Consider the following 14,711-nt stretch of genomic DNA (forward strand, 5'->3'; position numbering starts at 1 on the left):
CAAGGAAACAAGCAGAAGAAGCATGCATCAGTCACCCAAGTCCTGTAGCAAACATTACTGTAATTTATTTGACTATTGGTGGCTACATTTCTTTCATTGTAAGTCAAGAAAAGCAGAATACACAAATACTTTTCATTTTCTGAAGAGGTTATTACTTTCTATCTGTTCTATTTAATCTAATGTTGGCTTAGGCTTATTACATATCATATGTTTCCTATTGAACATCTGCCTAGCCACTCCATTTTTCAAATTAAATTAATAATTCAAAAACACGAAGGTTACTGTAAACAATTTAGCTTCCTTTTCTACATGTGATTTCCTGCTGTGCAGTAAGCAATATAAAAAATTAATTTAAATCTGAGTCTTTAGAAACTATTAAGTATTGACTCACTAATCTTTTGCTGTAGGATTTTATAATTGTTTGGAGAAAACTGATTAACCTGTAGGTTAATTTAAATTTTCAACTGCATTAGAGAAAAGAACAAGAAAATTTCTTGAAAAGTTGAAATTGTCCATACATGCAATTATAATTTCTGTTAACATTTGGAGACATTCTTGGGTTTTCTTAAGCAAGTAATCTCAAAGAGGTATGTGTCCTCTTGACTTTTGCCCCTCTGAGGTTTCTAGAGGAGTCTTGTCAATGTCATTTTTACATGGGACCAATTTAGCCACTGACTTCTAATTTTCAACTTACCTTTACAATAGTAGATGCTTTTTTTTTTTCACATATACCAATCCACATTGCCACTGAACCCTTTGAAATGCAATAGGAAACTCCTTTCTTCCAAGTTTCCATATGCCATGAGCAAGTATGTTCATAAAAACACACACAGTGAAATCTCACTAATGCTTAGCTGGAGTTAATAATTCTGTTATAGGCTGATGTGTCTTTATTCTACTTTTAGCAAGATACACATGTTTGATAAAGAAACTAATAACTTCAGTGAATTTAAAAAAACATTTGGAAAAATCAACACAAATAATTTAGGCACTAGTAAACTACAAATCAAAAATACTTTTAAGGCTATCTGAGTTTACTCATTCTGAGGATATGCCTGTAAGTTCTAAAACTGTACTCTTTTAAATAGTCTATACTTTGGGCTATTCTAGAATTACTTCCTATTAGATGTTAGTTTATATATGACCTATTTGCTCCATACTGCTTGAAACTATTGAAGCTGTGTGTTTTTTCCTATAGTCTATAAATTGATTATTGATTGTCTGTATATACAAACACAGACACACATGCACCCCCCCACACACAACACACACACCATGATGAAAACAATGCTTTCAAGCAGGAACTCTGTGTTGAGAGGGGTGAAATCTAAAGCTTACTAACCTTGACAGTATTTTCCAAGAAAGTATTGTAAATGTTTTATTTCAAGGCAAATGGCTTCCTTCAAGAAAGCCCTATAAAAGATACATGTGTTCCTTTTTTTTTATATTTTAAATCAGTTTTTATAAATCAATACATGTCCCATAGGACACCCTGACCAGAAAAATTGTATTAAATCCTAATAATGTAAGTTATGGTTTAGAATCATTTAAAAAACTGTATGTTCTTTTACAATGTGATTCATCAACTGAAAATGTGGTTTGGTAAGTTGAACAATGTGTCTCTCTGAAGCTGGGGAATATTTTTTCTTTTAAAATGTATGATATGCATTTCAAACTTTATGAACAAAAATAAGAAAATTTTAAACTTTACCAAGATGGCAACACCTTTTAGCTTTTGCGTAGCTTTCATTACTAGTTGAACATAAAGTTCTTAGAGCAGCAAATATTTATTTCCCTGCCTTCGATGTGAAGGTCTGTGGAAGTAAAAACTGAGAATTTAAGACATGGAAGTTAGAAAATTAACTCTGGGCAAGACAATTTTGGAAAGCAGTTTCTGAATGGAAGCTCTTGCTTTTCCAGACACGAGGCAGGGCTGATGCACAGTCATTACAGACTTTGTTTATAAATGTGCTTCCTATCTATCTTTGTTAAATCAGGTTAAATCTGAATGCCGTTTTCCTGGACATCTTCCAAAAGTGCCACTGAAAGCTTACTAAAGAATTTATTCAAGGAATCACATTCCGATTAAAATACATAATGGCTATTTTTAAATCATATCTTATGAAAGAGAATATGGTCTAAAAGAGAAATTGAGAATATTTTTTCAGGTTCTACTGTCAGATCACACTGCATCATTATTTTGGAAAATGCCTTCATTTTTACATTGCTTTCAGTGCACAATGATATTCCAAAAATTTAAGTACAATACACATGTTCAGAATTTTCATTAAAGTTTAAAATATAATTGTACTGAATTTATACAGTCACAGGGATTTGTAAATCCATGTCATTTAAATACAAACATTTCTAAAAGGAATGGCTGTATTAAGTAAAATTCTATTATTTACCTTCTGTTTTTATGCTCCATCTTATCTAGCTTTATAACAATAATCTATAGCTATAGAGAGAACAATTCTGTCCAGTGAAAGCATTTTATTTAAAGGTTTTGAATAAAGAGGAGACTGTGTTTGAAAATTTGGCAATGCCAATTTATCACTTTTTCACAACAAAAAATGGTCTGTAACGTGATTTTTTATATGCAGCTTTTGTAAATACATCAGAAGTACCACCCACTAAAAAACTGATAGAATAGTATGGGTCCAATCTCCTCATAATGCATATGAAATTTCTTTTTTGATAGAATTTATTCTTCCCTAACTGTTAACATGAGAAACAGAAGGTTACTCTTTGCATGAACACAAATAAGGGTCAAATCTCATTCTTTTAGGGCCCCCAAATGACCAATTTCTATCACTGTTTCTTGTGTTACATGAATTTAGACCACAATACACTATGTGAAATATTTTTGGGGGTAAGCAATTGACAAGCCGAATCAGAGGCTGACAAATCCATTATAATGCTTTTGTAAATAAAATCTGATAGCACACGGCCATACTTATGAATTGCTTTTGTGCTCCATAGGCTGAGTGTTCTGTGGTTATGACAGTAATGGTATGGTCTGCAAATGCAAAAGCATTTACTATCTGATCTAAATTTTCAGAAAAAAAAAAATTGTCACCTTTGATCTAAATGGATAACTATATGGAATCTATTTTTAAAATAATGTTTTGAAAGTTCCAGAATTAAAAGCTAAAGTCCTTGTTCACAAAAGAAGGACAGATACGTAGTTTAGTTATCCATGCAGTTATATACAATGTAAATGGTCTTTTAGGAATGTTCAAAACTTCATGAAGCCACAGAAATCCAGCAAAATTTCCCGGTTCTCATTTTAAAAGTATACATCTAGCAGTGAACTGTGATATTTCATAGTAACTAATAAATATTTTTAAAAAACAACTTTTTCCTAAAATTATTATTGAGAGTAGAATAACATAAATAAGTGATTTAACAATTCATCTAAAAATCATTTAGACCTGAATCCCTTGTTTCCTAAACAAGGTCAAATAGAACCCAGGCTATCTCCTTTGCTGTGAAATGTTTGCTTTTAATTTTCCTACTCAGTGCTTTTTTTTTTTTTTTTTTAATGCAAACTGTTTGGTTAATGAAGAGAAACATCTGAACTCTTTTTATTCTGTTTATTTGTCAGAAAGAACACATTCTGAACCGAAGCGAACTTACCATCATTTCAAGTGTGTACTGGTTACAACTTAACACACCTCCTTTTCAAGGATAGGGTCATTTTATAAAGAAGAGGGACTGTCCCGTGGAACGATTTTTATTTTCTCAATAAAAGTGAGACTTTTCAAGGCCTTTATTGTCATTGCACTGGGTGAGAGGGACTATCATGTCGTATCACAGTAATTCAAGATCAATTTCAGAAACACTGGAGCCTTACGCACCTACGAGTAGCTCAGAGCTCACTAGTCACGGACAGAGGAAGTCATACAATCGCTTGTGTTAATGTTCTCATGCGACAGGCAGAGGCAGTCAATGTTAGACCTGGTAAAACGCATCTAGCTCTAGGTGGAATCTGAGGGGAGATGCGGCAACAAGAAAGCGGCACCGACTGAGCATGCGCCTATTCAGGCAGAGACAGAAAGGGAGTGGACGTACTGTAGAAGCTGGCCATTACGTAGTTTTGGCAGCGATCACCAGTAAACTCATTTGGGCACCTGAGAGAAGAAACAAAAAAACAATGGTAGAAAAAAAACAGAGAAAAAAAGAGAAGAGGTGAATATATGCTAGAAAGAAGCTCCTTCAGTGTCATTTGACTGAACTTGGTGAGTTCACTCTCAGGGACTGAGTCTTTGTCCTCATCATGGCTTTTAGGCTCTGGCGTTTCCCCCAATGGGATACAAATTTGGGTAAACATGATAGAAAGATCCCAGCATTTTAAGTGACCGTGTTCTCTCAAACGGAGCCACTTAAAATGAGAGCTGGGTGTTTTCTTCAACTAGGTTCTCTGCTTATGGTGCTGGTCCAACGCACTGGAAGGAAAGGAGTTTTGGTGGGCCCGCCCGCCATGATTGCCAGCGTCAGGGACCATCCTGAGGGGTTTTATGAAATTGATGACCTTTGTGGTTTGTTGTGGAGACATAGCTAGACAAGATCGTACTGAATGGGTTTCTGCCCTGAGTGGGTTAACCATGATTAGAACAAAAGGCATCAGTCACAACTGAGCTGTAAAGGCACCAAGCGGTAGCGACTGTTGCTGTAGTTTGGGGGAGAGAGCAAATTTCAGATTATTTTAACATACTTTCTTGGGTTTGGACTTTCATGGGCACATTCTCAGTACATCTCGCTCCAGTGAATCCAGGTTGGCACCTAGAGGGTAAAAATGTAATAAGCAATCGAACGCTAAAGACACTGAACTTTCAGACTGGCAATTTTCCTCCTATGGAGTATGGAGAGTCCTACAAATGACCTGGTGGCTGAACAACATAAAGAAAAGAAGACAAAACATTTAGAAAACCATGTCCCATGAAAACCGTGGGGTATATATTTCTGTTGTTTGCTTCAGTCTTCATAAACTCAGTTAACTGAAATTTAACTAGTGTGAGGCTGAAAGGTTGAAAGGGCTTGGCAAGGTATGGGCAGATAAGTCATTATCTCTTGGGCATTTCCGAATTTGTCAATGATCACCTGATGCTGAAACACTGGTTTGGTAAGAGCTTATATGGTTCCATCCATCATCATTTACCATTTAAATAATTTTGAGTTTTTTCTTTTGTAGACACAATTTTGTACTTCATTTTGTTGTTGTTTAGTCATTAAGTCATGTCTGCCTCTGAGACCCCATGGACTGTAGCTTGCCAGGCTCCTCTGTCATTGGTATCTTTGAAATCATCAAATTACAATAGGAGTCAAGCACTTTCACACTCTAATGATTACTGACAAGAAAAATGACATCCTCCTTTTTTTAAAAGATTATACAAAGTAGGTCTTATTTTTAATGGTGTAAAAAATCTATAAAGAGGCAGATTTTTAGTAGTATAAATTTCACTTCATGCAATCATCCCAAATCAAATACAAATACATTTAAAAAATTTAAACAGTTACTCTTCCACTGAAGTATTTAATGAAAATCATTTTGTATTTAAGGTAAACTGTTTTGAAACTGTATAAAATTTACATTTTACTCACTCACATTTGCCTATCAAAATTCCAGAATCTTGGTAGAATATTGTTCTCAAGGTCTTGGGATGGGGCTGTACCTAGAGATGGAAGTCCTTTAAAACTGCTCTTTTTGTTGCTGTCACTCCAGTAACTAAAGCATTTCAGAATGGATTCATTTTACCCCAAATATCATACTCAAAGAAACAGGGTCACCAGAAAGTTCCAGGACACAAATATACTTCTTACAGGTGCCCCACACTGATAGCCATGATTATTATCAATAGTTCATCTAGACCATAAACATCATGCATGATTTCCTTTCCAGAATAAATAAAAATAAACACCACCTTTTTGGCATCAAAGAGATGTGAATAAAAAATTAGCAAAAAATTTTTGCTAATATCAGGTTGATTTTTTTTTTCCATCCCCCTTAAAGCCAAATTCAGTGCCAAAAAAACATTCTCAAGTGATCTGGTACATCTGCTTCACCAATTTCATGAAGAATGGCTTGTAAGAGTAAATACTAACAGTTCTGTATTTTCAGCCCTATGAGTACTTGTGTCAATAAAGTATAATTATGATCATTAATAATAATATCAATAAGCTTAACAACAAATATCTTGTTATTTACACAGTTTTTTTTTTAATTCTTCAAAAAAAGTTTTTAAATGAACTGGTTACTTTTGCTGAAATGAGTAGAGGAAGAACTACCTAGAGAAATACAAAAATAAGAACTATAACCTGTGAGGTTGGGTCATTTCTTATGAATATGTCATTCTACCTGCTTCAATTAAGAATGTCTTTCCATGTAATTTAAGAAAAACACATGGAACCATGCTTTCCATGTAACTTATTTGATGTAAAAATTTGTGAAGTATATGATATTTTATTTTTATATTTTTTCTGAACCAGGACTATAAATCCATATAGACATACAGTATAATTAAGCAGGTAATTCCAGAACTAAGAATATATTCTATAATGACCATTTCATCTTACCTGTTTGCACTCTCGTAAAAATTTAAATTCTTAATTTGATCACATAATAACTCATTTGCTTCATGGAAAGAATATAGTATAAGATGTGTGACTATGGCCTGTGTGTGTGTGTGTGTGTGTGTGCGTGTGTGTGTCTGTGTGTGTGACAGAACTATTAGAGGTAAGAAATGCCTCTTTAAGAATCATGAAATTCACAAAGAGCTCAAGAATCATGAATTCCTTAAGATAAGAAATACATTTATCAGAAAATTGCCAATTATGCATCTTAGATGACATTTTTGAAATAAGAAGGCATGGGACAACGAGATGAAGGGGAGCAAAAATCCTACCCAATCAATTTTCTAATTAGTACAAGATTCTAAAATGATGTTTCCTAGGAAACTAGTATTATAAGATGGTGGTTTATCTCTATCATAAAATGATACAGAATATTTGGTGCAGTAACAGTAGATCTGCATAAGGTATACCAATCCTTTTTGGAATTACCTGCTATGTCTGAACCAGAGCTATCCTTTCACTAACGTTTATCTTCACTTGGAGGCATTTTCTTAGTGTAAATCCTTATTATTATTCAAAGTGGGGTCCAAGGACCAACAGAATCAACATCTGCTGGAATCTTGTTAGTAGACGCGTAGAGTCTCAGGCCCCAGTCTAGAACTATGGAATAAGAATCTGCATTTTAATAAGATCCCTAAGAGATCTGTATGTACATTAAATTTAGGATGTCAGAGATCCTGACTTCCAAAGATGGAGACTAAGGCCCTCTATCCTGGCATTGCAGAATCTTGCTGTTTGGATGTGAGAAGTCCATTTGGCTTCACTGGGCCACAGTTGTCTTCAGTGATAAAATGTAAAGATTTACCTAAGTGATTATCAAAGGTTTCTTTTACCACAAAGGTTCTGGGAGTCACTCTCCTACATGGAATCACTGTGCAAAAACCTGGCATCATCTCTTCTGAATGTATTACCAGTCAGGGAGGACTCAAGAACTTTAAAACGATTCTTCTGATAGAACTGATATTTTAAGACAATCATGGAGGCAAAACAAATGTCAAATACCTATTCCTAGGCCAGTCAAGGGTTCAGAGCTATAATCATTAGGTAACTTTTGTGGACATCTGGAGTTGTTGCCCAATCAGATGGGAGGAAGTGGAAACAACTTCTGCATGAGCAAACTGCAGACTGCATTGATTGGGCAGAGAAAGCACATGCAAATGGAAATGCACTTGATCTATAAGGTGTGAGTCGCTCAGTCGTGTCTGGTGTCTGACTCTTTGTGAACCCATGGACTGTAATCCACCAGTCTCCTCTGTCCATGGGATTCTCCAGGCAAGAATACTGGAGTGGGTTGCCATTTCTTTCTCCACAGGATCTTGCTGACCCAGGGATCGAACCCAGGTCTCTCACACTGTGGGCAGATTCTTTGCCATCTGAGCTACCAGGGAAGCCCATCTGATTTATAGGCTCTGATTAAACTCTACAGTATGACTCCTAAAAGAACAGGGTGACTGTCTGGCTGTTGGCATACTTTTCTGTTAGCATTGTCCTTTAAGCAGCCAATCTGTCACCTTCTTCGGAGATAGGAGTACAGTAGCTTTAATCTCATTGTGGACAATGTGCTCTGGCCTGAGTCTGAGCACCTTCCAAGAATTCTGTCTTAGAAGAATCTGTCTGAATAACAATTGAGCCCTTACTGTAGCTTCAAATCTATATATACCAATTGTTTTACCCATCAGATTAGAAGATGGAGATATTTTTAAAAATTTTAGTATTTGCTCTTATACAAAGATAAATGAAGATAAGCAAAGGTAAGCAATCTTTGTTCTATATTTGTTCTTCAGGAGATGAAAATTCACACAGTTTCATCTGAATGAAGCACTGTCTCTTCCAATACAACATCAACTCCTTCCTGAGTGTCACCTCCTCACCAACCCATGTCCACGCCCTGAGTGAGGGATTCCTTATTTGGCTCTCACTGCATGGTGCCTCCATCTCTTCCACTGCCCTGGCCTGTTGGTCTTGTGATTATCTCTTTGTGAAGATGGTGAACAAATTCTGATCATTTTATAGCTCTAATGTTTCACCCCAGTGCCTGGCTCTTGAAGGACTCTCATAAAATACTGGTTAAATTGAACCTGATTGAAGGTTAGAACATAGTGTCCAGTAAAGAACTGTATCAAAGAGACCCATATAGCAATTGATTGGTCAAGTACAGGTCAATATTGAACTTTGGCTTTCATTTCTATAGTTTGTGACCAATTCTCTCCTCTGTAGACTTCCAAATAATTTTTTTTTAATAGTACCTTCCTCACAAACTCCTTCCCCTATACAGAAACCTTTAACATTGAGTCTGGAATTTGGAAAAGACTCCATATAACTCTTTAACAGTAAGTCTGTTACCTCAAATTTAAATCCCATTACTGAAATACCATTTAACCCAGGATTCAATAAAGCAGTTACAGTCTAGTAACCAAGACTTCTGCATAGTAAAATAAAAATGGTTCTTAATAATAACCTTAATACATGGTGATTATCCTGATATGCTTACTGTGTAATCGATTATCAATTCATGTCATTTTCTGAATCAGTTTAGTGTTTGGTCTATTTTTTACATTCTAATTGAATAAATTATCCCCCCCCCTTTTTTTGGTGGAGATACTAGATATCATTAAAGATATTTCCAGAACCCCAAGAAACTTTCAGTTATTTAGGATTTGCTAATTTTATAAGCCATTATAAATGGCTTAGTGGTTTTTGAAATTTATGGTCAATTTATAAACCACCCTTACATCCCTTCTCTTCCTGTCTTTACTTCTTGGTTTCATTAATTTTCATTAGGTTCTCCCTTGATCCGACAGGAGAAGGGAAACAGATTTACATGCGGTATTTCCCCTCTATTTACGCATCACTCCACCAGGAGATGTTTTAGACAGTTATCCAAAAAAGAAGCAGCCTTACTGTCTTTTCGCTCTACCTCAATACTAGCTGGGTATTTCCTTCACATAGTACAACATCTGAAGCAATTTCTCTGAGGTCCATGTTTACAAACAGTAGGTAATGGAAAGGCCAACATATACGTGTGAAGGGTTATCAGTGAGTTTAAACGTTAGGCTTTAAGGACTTTGGCTCTTCCTCTGTAAACCAGACTTGGCAATGTACACGCCACAGTGCTGGCTTGTTTTTCTACAGGATCCTGTTGCAAGGGCTGACTTTTCACCCCTTCACTCGGGATTCTGACTAGAGCTCGCCCACTCACTGGCTGAGTATCTGTGTTGTACATTATTCTTTCCCAAATGGATTGTTACTATTAGTCTGCATTTTTCCAAGATGATCTGCATTCTGTTATCTACTGTGAAGTGAAATTTCTTAAGGTTCATATATGCTTTTCTAATTTGTGTTTTAGTGTTCCTTATGGTATCATCTGCAAAATACATTTGTTTCCTCAAGGAAATGCCTTCTTCAACATCATTAAAGAAAATATTAAATATAATATGTTCCTTCAATAACATTTCCTACAGATCCAACCTTAGACCTCCCCATCACTGTTCAGCTAGTATGGATCATCCCATTGCTTTTTTATTATGATCTGGGGACTAGTTCCCAATACTTGAGATAACGGTACACACAGAGTGGCCACAGTGGACCCATGGATAAATACTGAGGGGGGAAAAAAAACTAAGTCATCCTGGATCTGCACTGTTGGTTTTCAATGTCGAAGACATACAATCCCACTAATGAGGTGTCGGTGTTTATGAACTAACCTCTCCTTGTGTGAACCCTGGTGCCCTTCCCAAAGTTCTGTTTGTACAGCTTGTTCTGAAATGCTCATCCGTAGATGAAAATCCTTGCCGTTGTTTACCCTAAATGATGTATCCTTTACTTTGGGGTCAAACAATTTCATCGGATATGGGCTCAGTCTATAGCCCATACATCTCTCTGTCCTTGTGACATGATGACTTATGGACTCGGCTAATTTGTGGTTTGGTTTTGTCTCTGGAGGATGCCCCTATACACAGCATAGCGATTCTGAACCTTCCATCCACTCCAGCCCCATTTGATGATGAAACCTCTAAATACTCACTTTTGACTTAAATCTTTCAATAGAAATATTTCACAATGATGCATTTTATTTTAATTTTTTATTTCCCCCCAGACTTACGGAGGTATTATTGACAATATTGTATACACTTAAGCTGTGCAAACTGATGATTTGATATATTATACATTATTTAATGATTACCACCAAGAGCTAATTAACTCATCAGTCACCTCATAAGGTGACTATTTAAAAATTTTTTGGTTATAAGATAAATAACTTCAGTTATAAGATAACTTATAACTTCTTCAGCTATAAGATAAAAAAAAACCCTGGGATCTAATGTGAAATTAGTTCATAATGTGGTATTGTATACTTGAATTTTGCTGACAGATCATTTTATTTTAAATAGACTATATGCTTCTCAAGGTGAGGGCTGCATAAACGTTTTTTCCCCCATGGAGACTCTGCTTCCGTCTGGTTGGTGTCCTCCATGATACATTCCCTTAGCTCCCTAAATACTTGTCAAAGCACTCAGCACAACTATCATTTACAGTTTAATTAATGCTCTGAAATTTGTCTGCTACTCACAGGCCTACGGACTCCATGAGGGCTGAGACCATGCGATTTTGTTTACTACTTCATAACGAGCACAAGCACAGAATTTGCCTCGTGGAAGGAGATCAATAAATATATGTGGCTGCCTAACTGATTTCAGGAGAAAAAAAGAACTAAGCTATTAAGGACACAATGCAACTGCCTTTAGGCCAAACTGCCGCTAAATTGATTTCCATAAGAACCAAAATATTTCCTTCCATCTGTCTTCAGGAAAGTCAAAATGAGTTAATAAGTACCTAGAAAGTACACAGCAGGACTGTAGATACAGAGAGGGACACAGAAGAAATGGGTATTCCTTCAATAACATTTTCTACATGTTACTGTAGGAAATGACTACAATGACCATCGCTGTAGGTAGGTCGTCTAAAGAGCTGACTCTCTAGATCTTTGCCATATGAGTCCCACCCACTCACAGAGGTTTGTCTCCCTGCTCAGTGTGATAGCAGGTAAGTGTCTCACTTGCTCTGAAGGATGAGGTCTCCCAGAGCTGGCTGTTCTTAGGCACTCCAGAACTAACCCAAAATATATTCCTTTGCTGTATTCCAAATGTCTCCTTCTACAGCCACGATGATGAGGCCACAGGACACAACTTGAATCTGAACCACCAGCTACTAATGTGCTATATTATTTTCATCATCATTTTTACTTGCATCAATTACTAAGCAAGAATTTTATAAAACCTTAACCTTAGCTAATGTCTTGACTTTTTCTCCCCATCTTATCTAGTGCCCAGGTGTCTCTAATCTGTATGGAAGTCTCTCCTCCCTAAACATCTTCTAGGTTTACGGTGTACCTAAACTGTTCCAGAAGGTACTATGACTCTTGATTAGTTGTCACAACGTCCAAAGTCCTCTCCTTGGTTTTCAGAGCTCAGAAACTGATTCTCCTGTCTAACTTGACTTTTTTTGTTTGTTTTGTTTTACTTCCCAGAATGGAGTTGCTGGTCTAGGTATGCATGTCACTGTGTCTAATGAGAAGATTAGATGGTATGGTATATGGTATATTTAATAGTATGTGGAAAAAACTCCATAAGTGATGACTATGCTTATATAGTCTTCAACGTACTCCAGTCTTTTCTTTTCCTTCTGTAAATTCTTATTACCATAATCATCAGCACTCTGCCACCTGGGATAAAGACACTCTAATTGATCTACTATTTTAGTTACTCTATTTCCATAAATAGACTAAGTTCCCAGGGACCAGGCACCATGCTGTATATTTTCATTGTGTTTACAAAACTGCCTGGGATAGATGTAGCTGTTTTATAAACAAATTTTAATTAATATTTCATTTACTGAGTTTAATTTATTATAGCACATTTTTGTGACTTTATCTCCTATGGTTAAATTTTTTTCATAACTGTCTCTATAATCATGTGTAATACAATATAGGCCCTTATATGTACCACATGGTTTCATACAAATTAATTAGACAAAATGATAAGTTCATGTTTAAAGGCACCGCCCACTTTCCTATGCTTTGTTTGTTTTCTGTTTCTGTTTTTAAATATAAGGAAATTAACGATCAGAGATACTACATGATTGAATGAACATCAAATGCAAAGTTAGAAAGCTAGCTGGTGGCCCCAACAAATCAAATAAAAATGGCTAGTGTTAAATAAAATGAAGAATTGGGAATTAAACATGATAACACAGTCTGTTAAGACAGGTGTATATATTTTTCCAGTGTCTACAGAGAGAATGTAATTCTACCATTTATTTTTTATTGTAAGGAAAAACTCACTTCCCCAAAGTTAGAAGTGCTTTCACAGAAATAAGTTCATTTAATTTCATTGACTCCTGGGAAGAAATTTGGAGAACATATTAACTCTATGTTATAAATAAATTGTCCAGAGAGTTGAAGTGAAAGAGCTCAAGACTAGTCACCAAAATTGGTGGTTAAAACTCTAATCCCCACATGGGAATGCTACATCTGTCCACAGGACAGCATCATGGGTTTATAAATATGGTCGGGTGTAAAGTCAGTTTTAGATTAAAAAAAATCACATCAACATGTTCCAAAAGAGTTCTCTTACTACTCAGAAGGGCAGATATACAAGAACAAGGGGAGAAAACCAAGAGGATAATCTGGACAATGTCAAGTTCAAAGTGTCTTGTTTCTTTGAACCATGTGACTACATGGGGCACCAGAGGGTAAAAGATGGAATGATTCTTTTCTGGTCTTTATGCAATCTTGAATAGAAACTTTTTTTTTCTCCCCCTCAAGATAAATTTTAAATTACTAAAGAGAGAAGAGAAATACATAAGATGAGAAACACCGCGGATATTCCCACACTGTTCCCAGGAGAGAAGTCCAAGTAACAGCAAAGGTCTCCTCAGAGAAGTGTTTAACTGTTATATGGTTAATCCATTTGGAACACCTTGTTCTAAATGGAGAGACAAAAGAGATTTGCTGTAAAGTCTTCCACTTCAGCTCCCAAGAAGACAACAGTGGATTAGGTGACCAGAGAGACCACTTGGAAACTTACACGCTTGTGGTGTTTCTGAGTCATGTCTTAAGTCAGGGATAAAGCTGACTTTGAACGATGTGGCTCATGCTTCAGAAATGTTTTGCTCTAGACAGATGGACCATATGGAAACTATGAACTGGCTTCCTACATAGGGCCATGATGAGCCAATGCAACACTTTCACGTTTTCTGTTTCTATTCAAGTCATCCAATCAACAACATATTATTGTAAGACTCGGTATATGACTTGCCTTTGTTTCATTTCTGACTAGTGATTGTTTTTAATGTTATACATATTTGCAACAGAGGGATTAAAAATATACTCATTTAACAAAAAAGGCATGAAATATTTTGCATATTGACTATACTCAATTCTTCAGTGTTCTGGCTTGCTTTCATGTATCAATAAAGGCAGTGCAAAAGGGGGATAAAACTTATCAAAATCATAGATGTCACAGTTTTCTTTCCAACAAAAGCTAATGATAATCTTTAACAGTTTTCTGAAAGATTATAATTACCAAAAAAAATAGATATGATTAAATCATAGTGCAAATTTTCTGAGAATTGGTACAGGATTCAGTTGGGGGACACAATATTTATTCGTGGTTTGCTGCTTTAATAACTATTAGAGGAATACCAAACATTTCTCATTAAGATTAGAAAAATATAAAAGTATTTCTTTATAGATTGGGCTTAATGTTTAATGAAAAGCTGTGTGGGTGAAAAAAAACTCACAGTTGTTGGCACAATACCAAAATGGAACCAATGAACAGCACTTAGGCGATAGCATGTTTTGTATAGATTGTGGGAGGGCCACAGAAGAGCTGAAATTAATATGTGGGGAATAACTGCACTGGTTCCTAAGAGGTATTCAGAAACTATCATATGTACTCACTCAGCTTGCAAATCTTTTTGCAAAGGCTAGGATGAAAAAGATCATGTTTCATTATTATAATTAAAATCGAGTGGTCTCAGATGCTTTTTTAAAGAAGCAAAAAAAAAAAAAAAAAAAA

The 14,711-nt window shown here is 35.8% G+C and overlaps 1 protein-coding gene across 1 annotated transcript in view; it reads right to left on the reverse strand.

The window, feature by feature from the left end:
* Positions 1-3,582: 3,582 nt before the first annotated feature.
* LOC104987744 (pro-neuregulin-3, membrane-bound isoform-like) overlaps positions 3,583-14,711 on the reverse strand; it is a 104,091-nt gene continuing 92,962 nt past the window's right edge. Inside the window, exon 3 of the mRNA XM_010838801.1 lies at positions 3,583-4,133. Coding sequence (XP_010837103.1) covers positions 4,040-4,133 — 94 coding nt within the window. The 3' untranslated portion in view covers positions 3,583-4,039. The remainder of the gene's footprint in view (positions 4,134-14,711) is intronic.

This window comes from Bison bison, unplaced genomic scaffold (assembly GCF_000754665.1).
Source record: "Bison bison bison isolate TAMUID 2011002044 unplaced genomic scaffold, Bison_UMD1.0 scf7180017864105, whole genome shotgun sequence".
Lineage (NCBI taxonomy): Eukaryota > Metazoa > Chordata > Mammalia > Artiodactyla > Bovidae > Bison > Bison bison.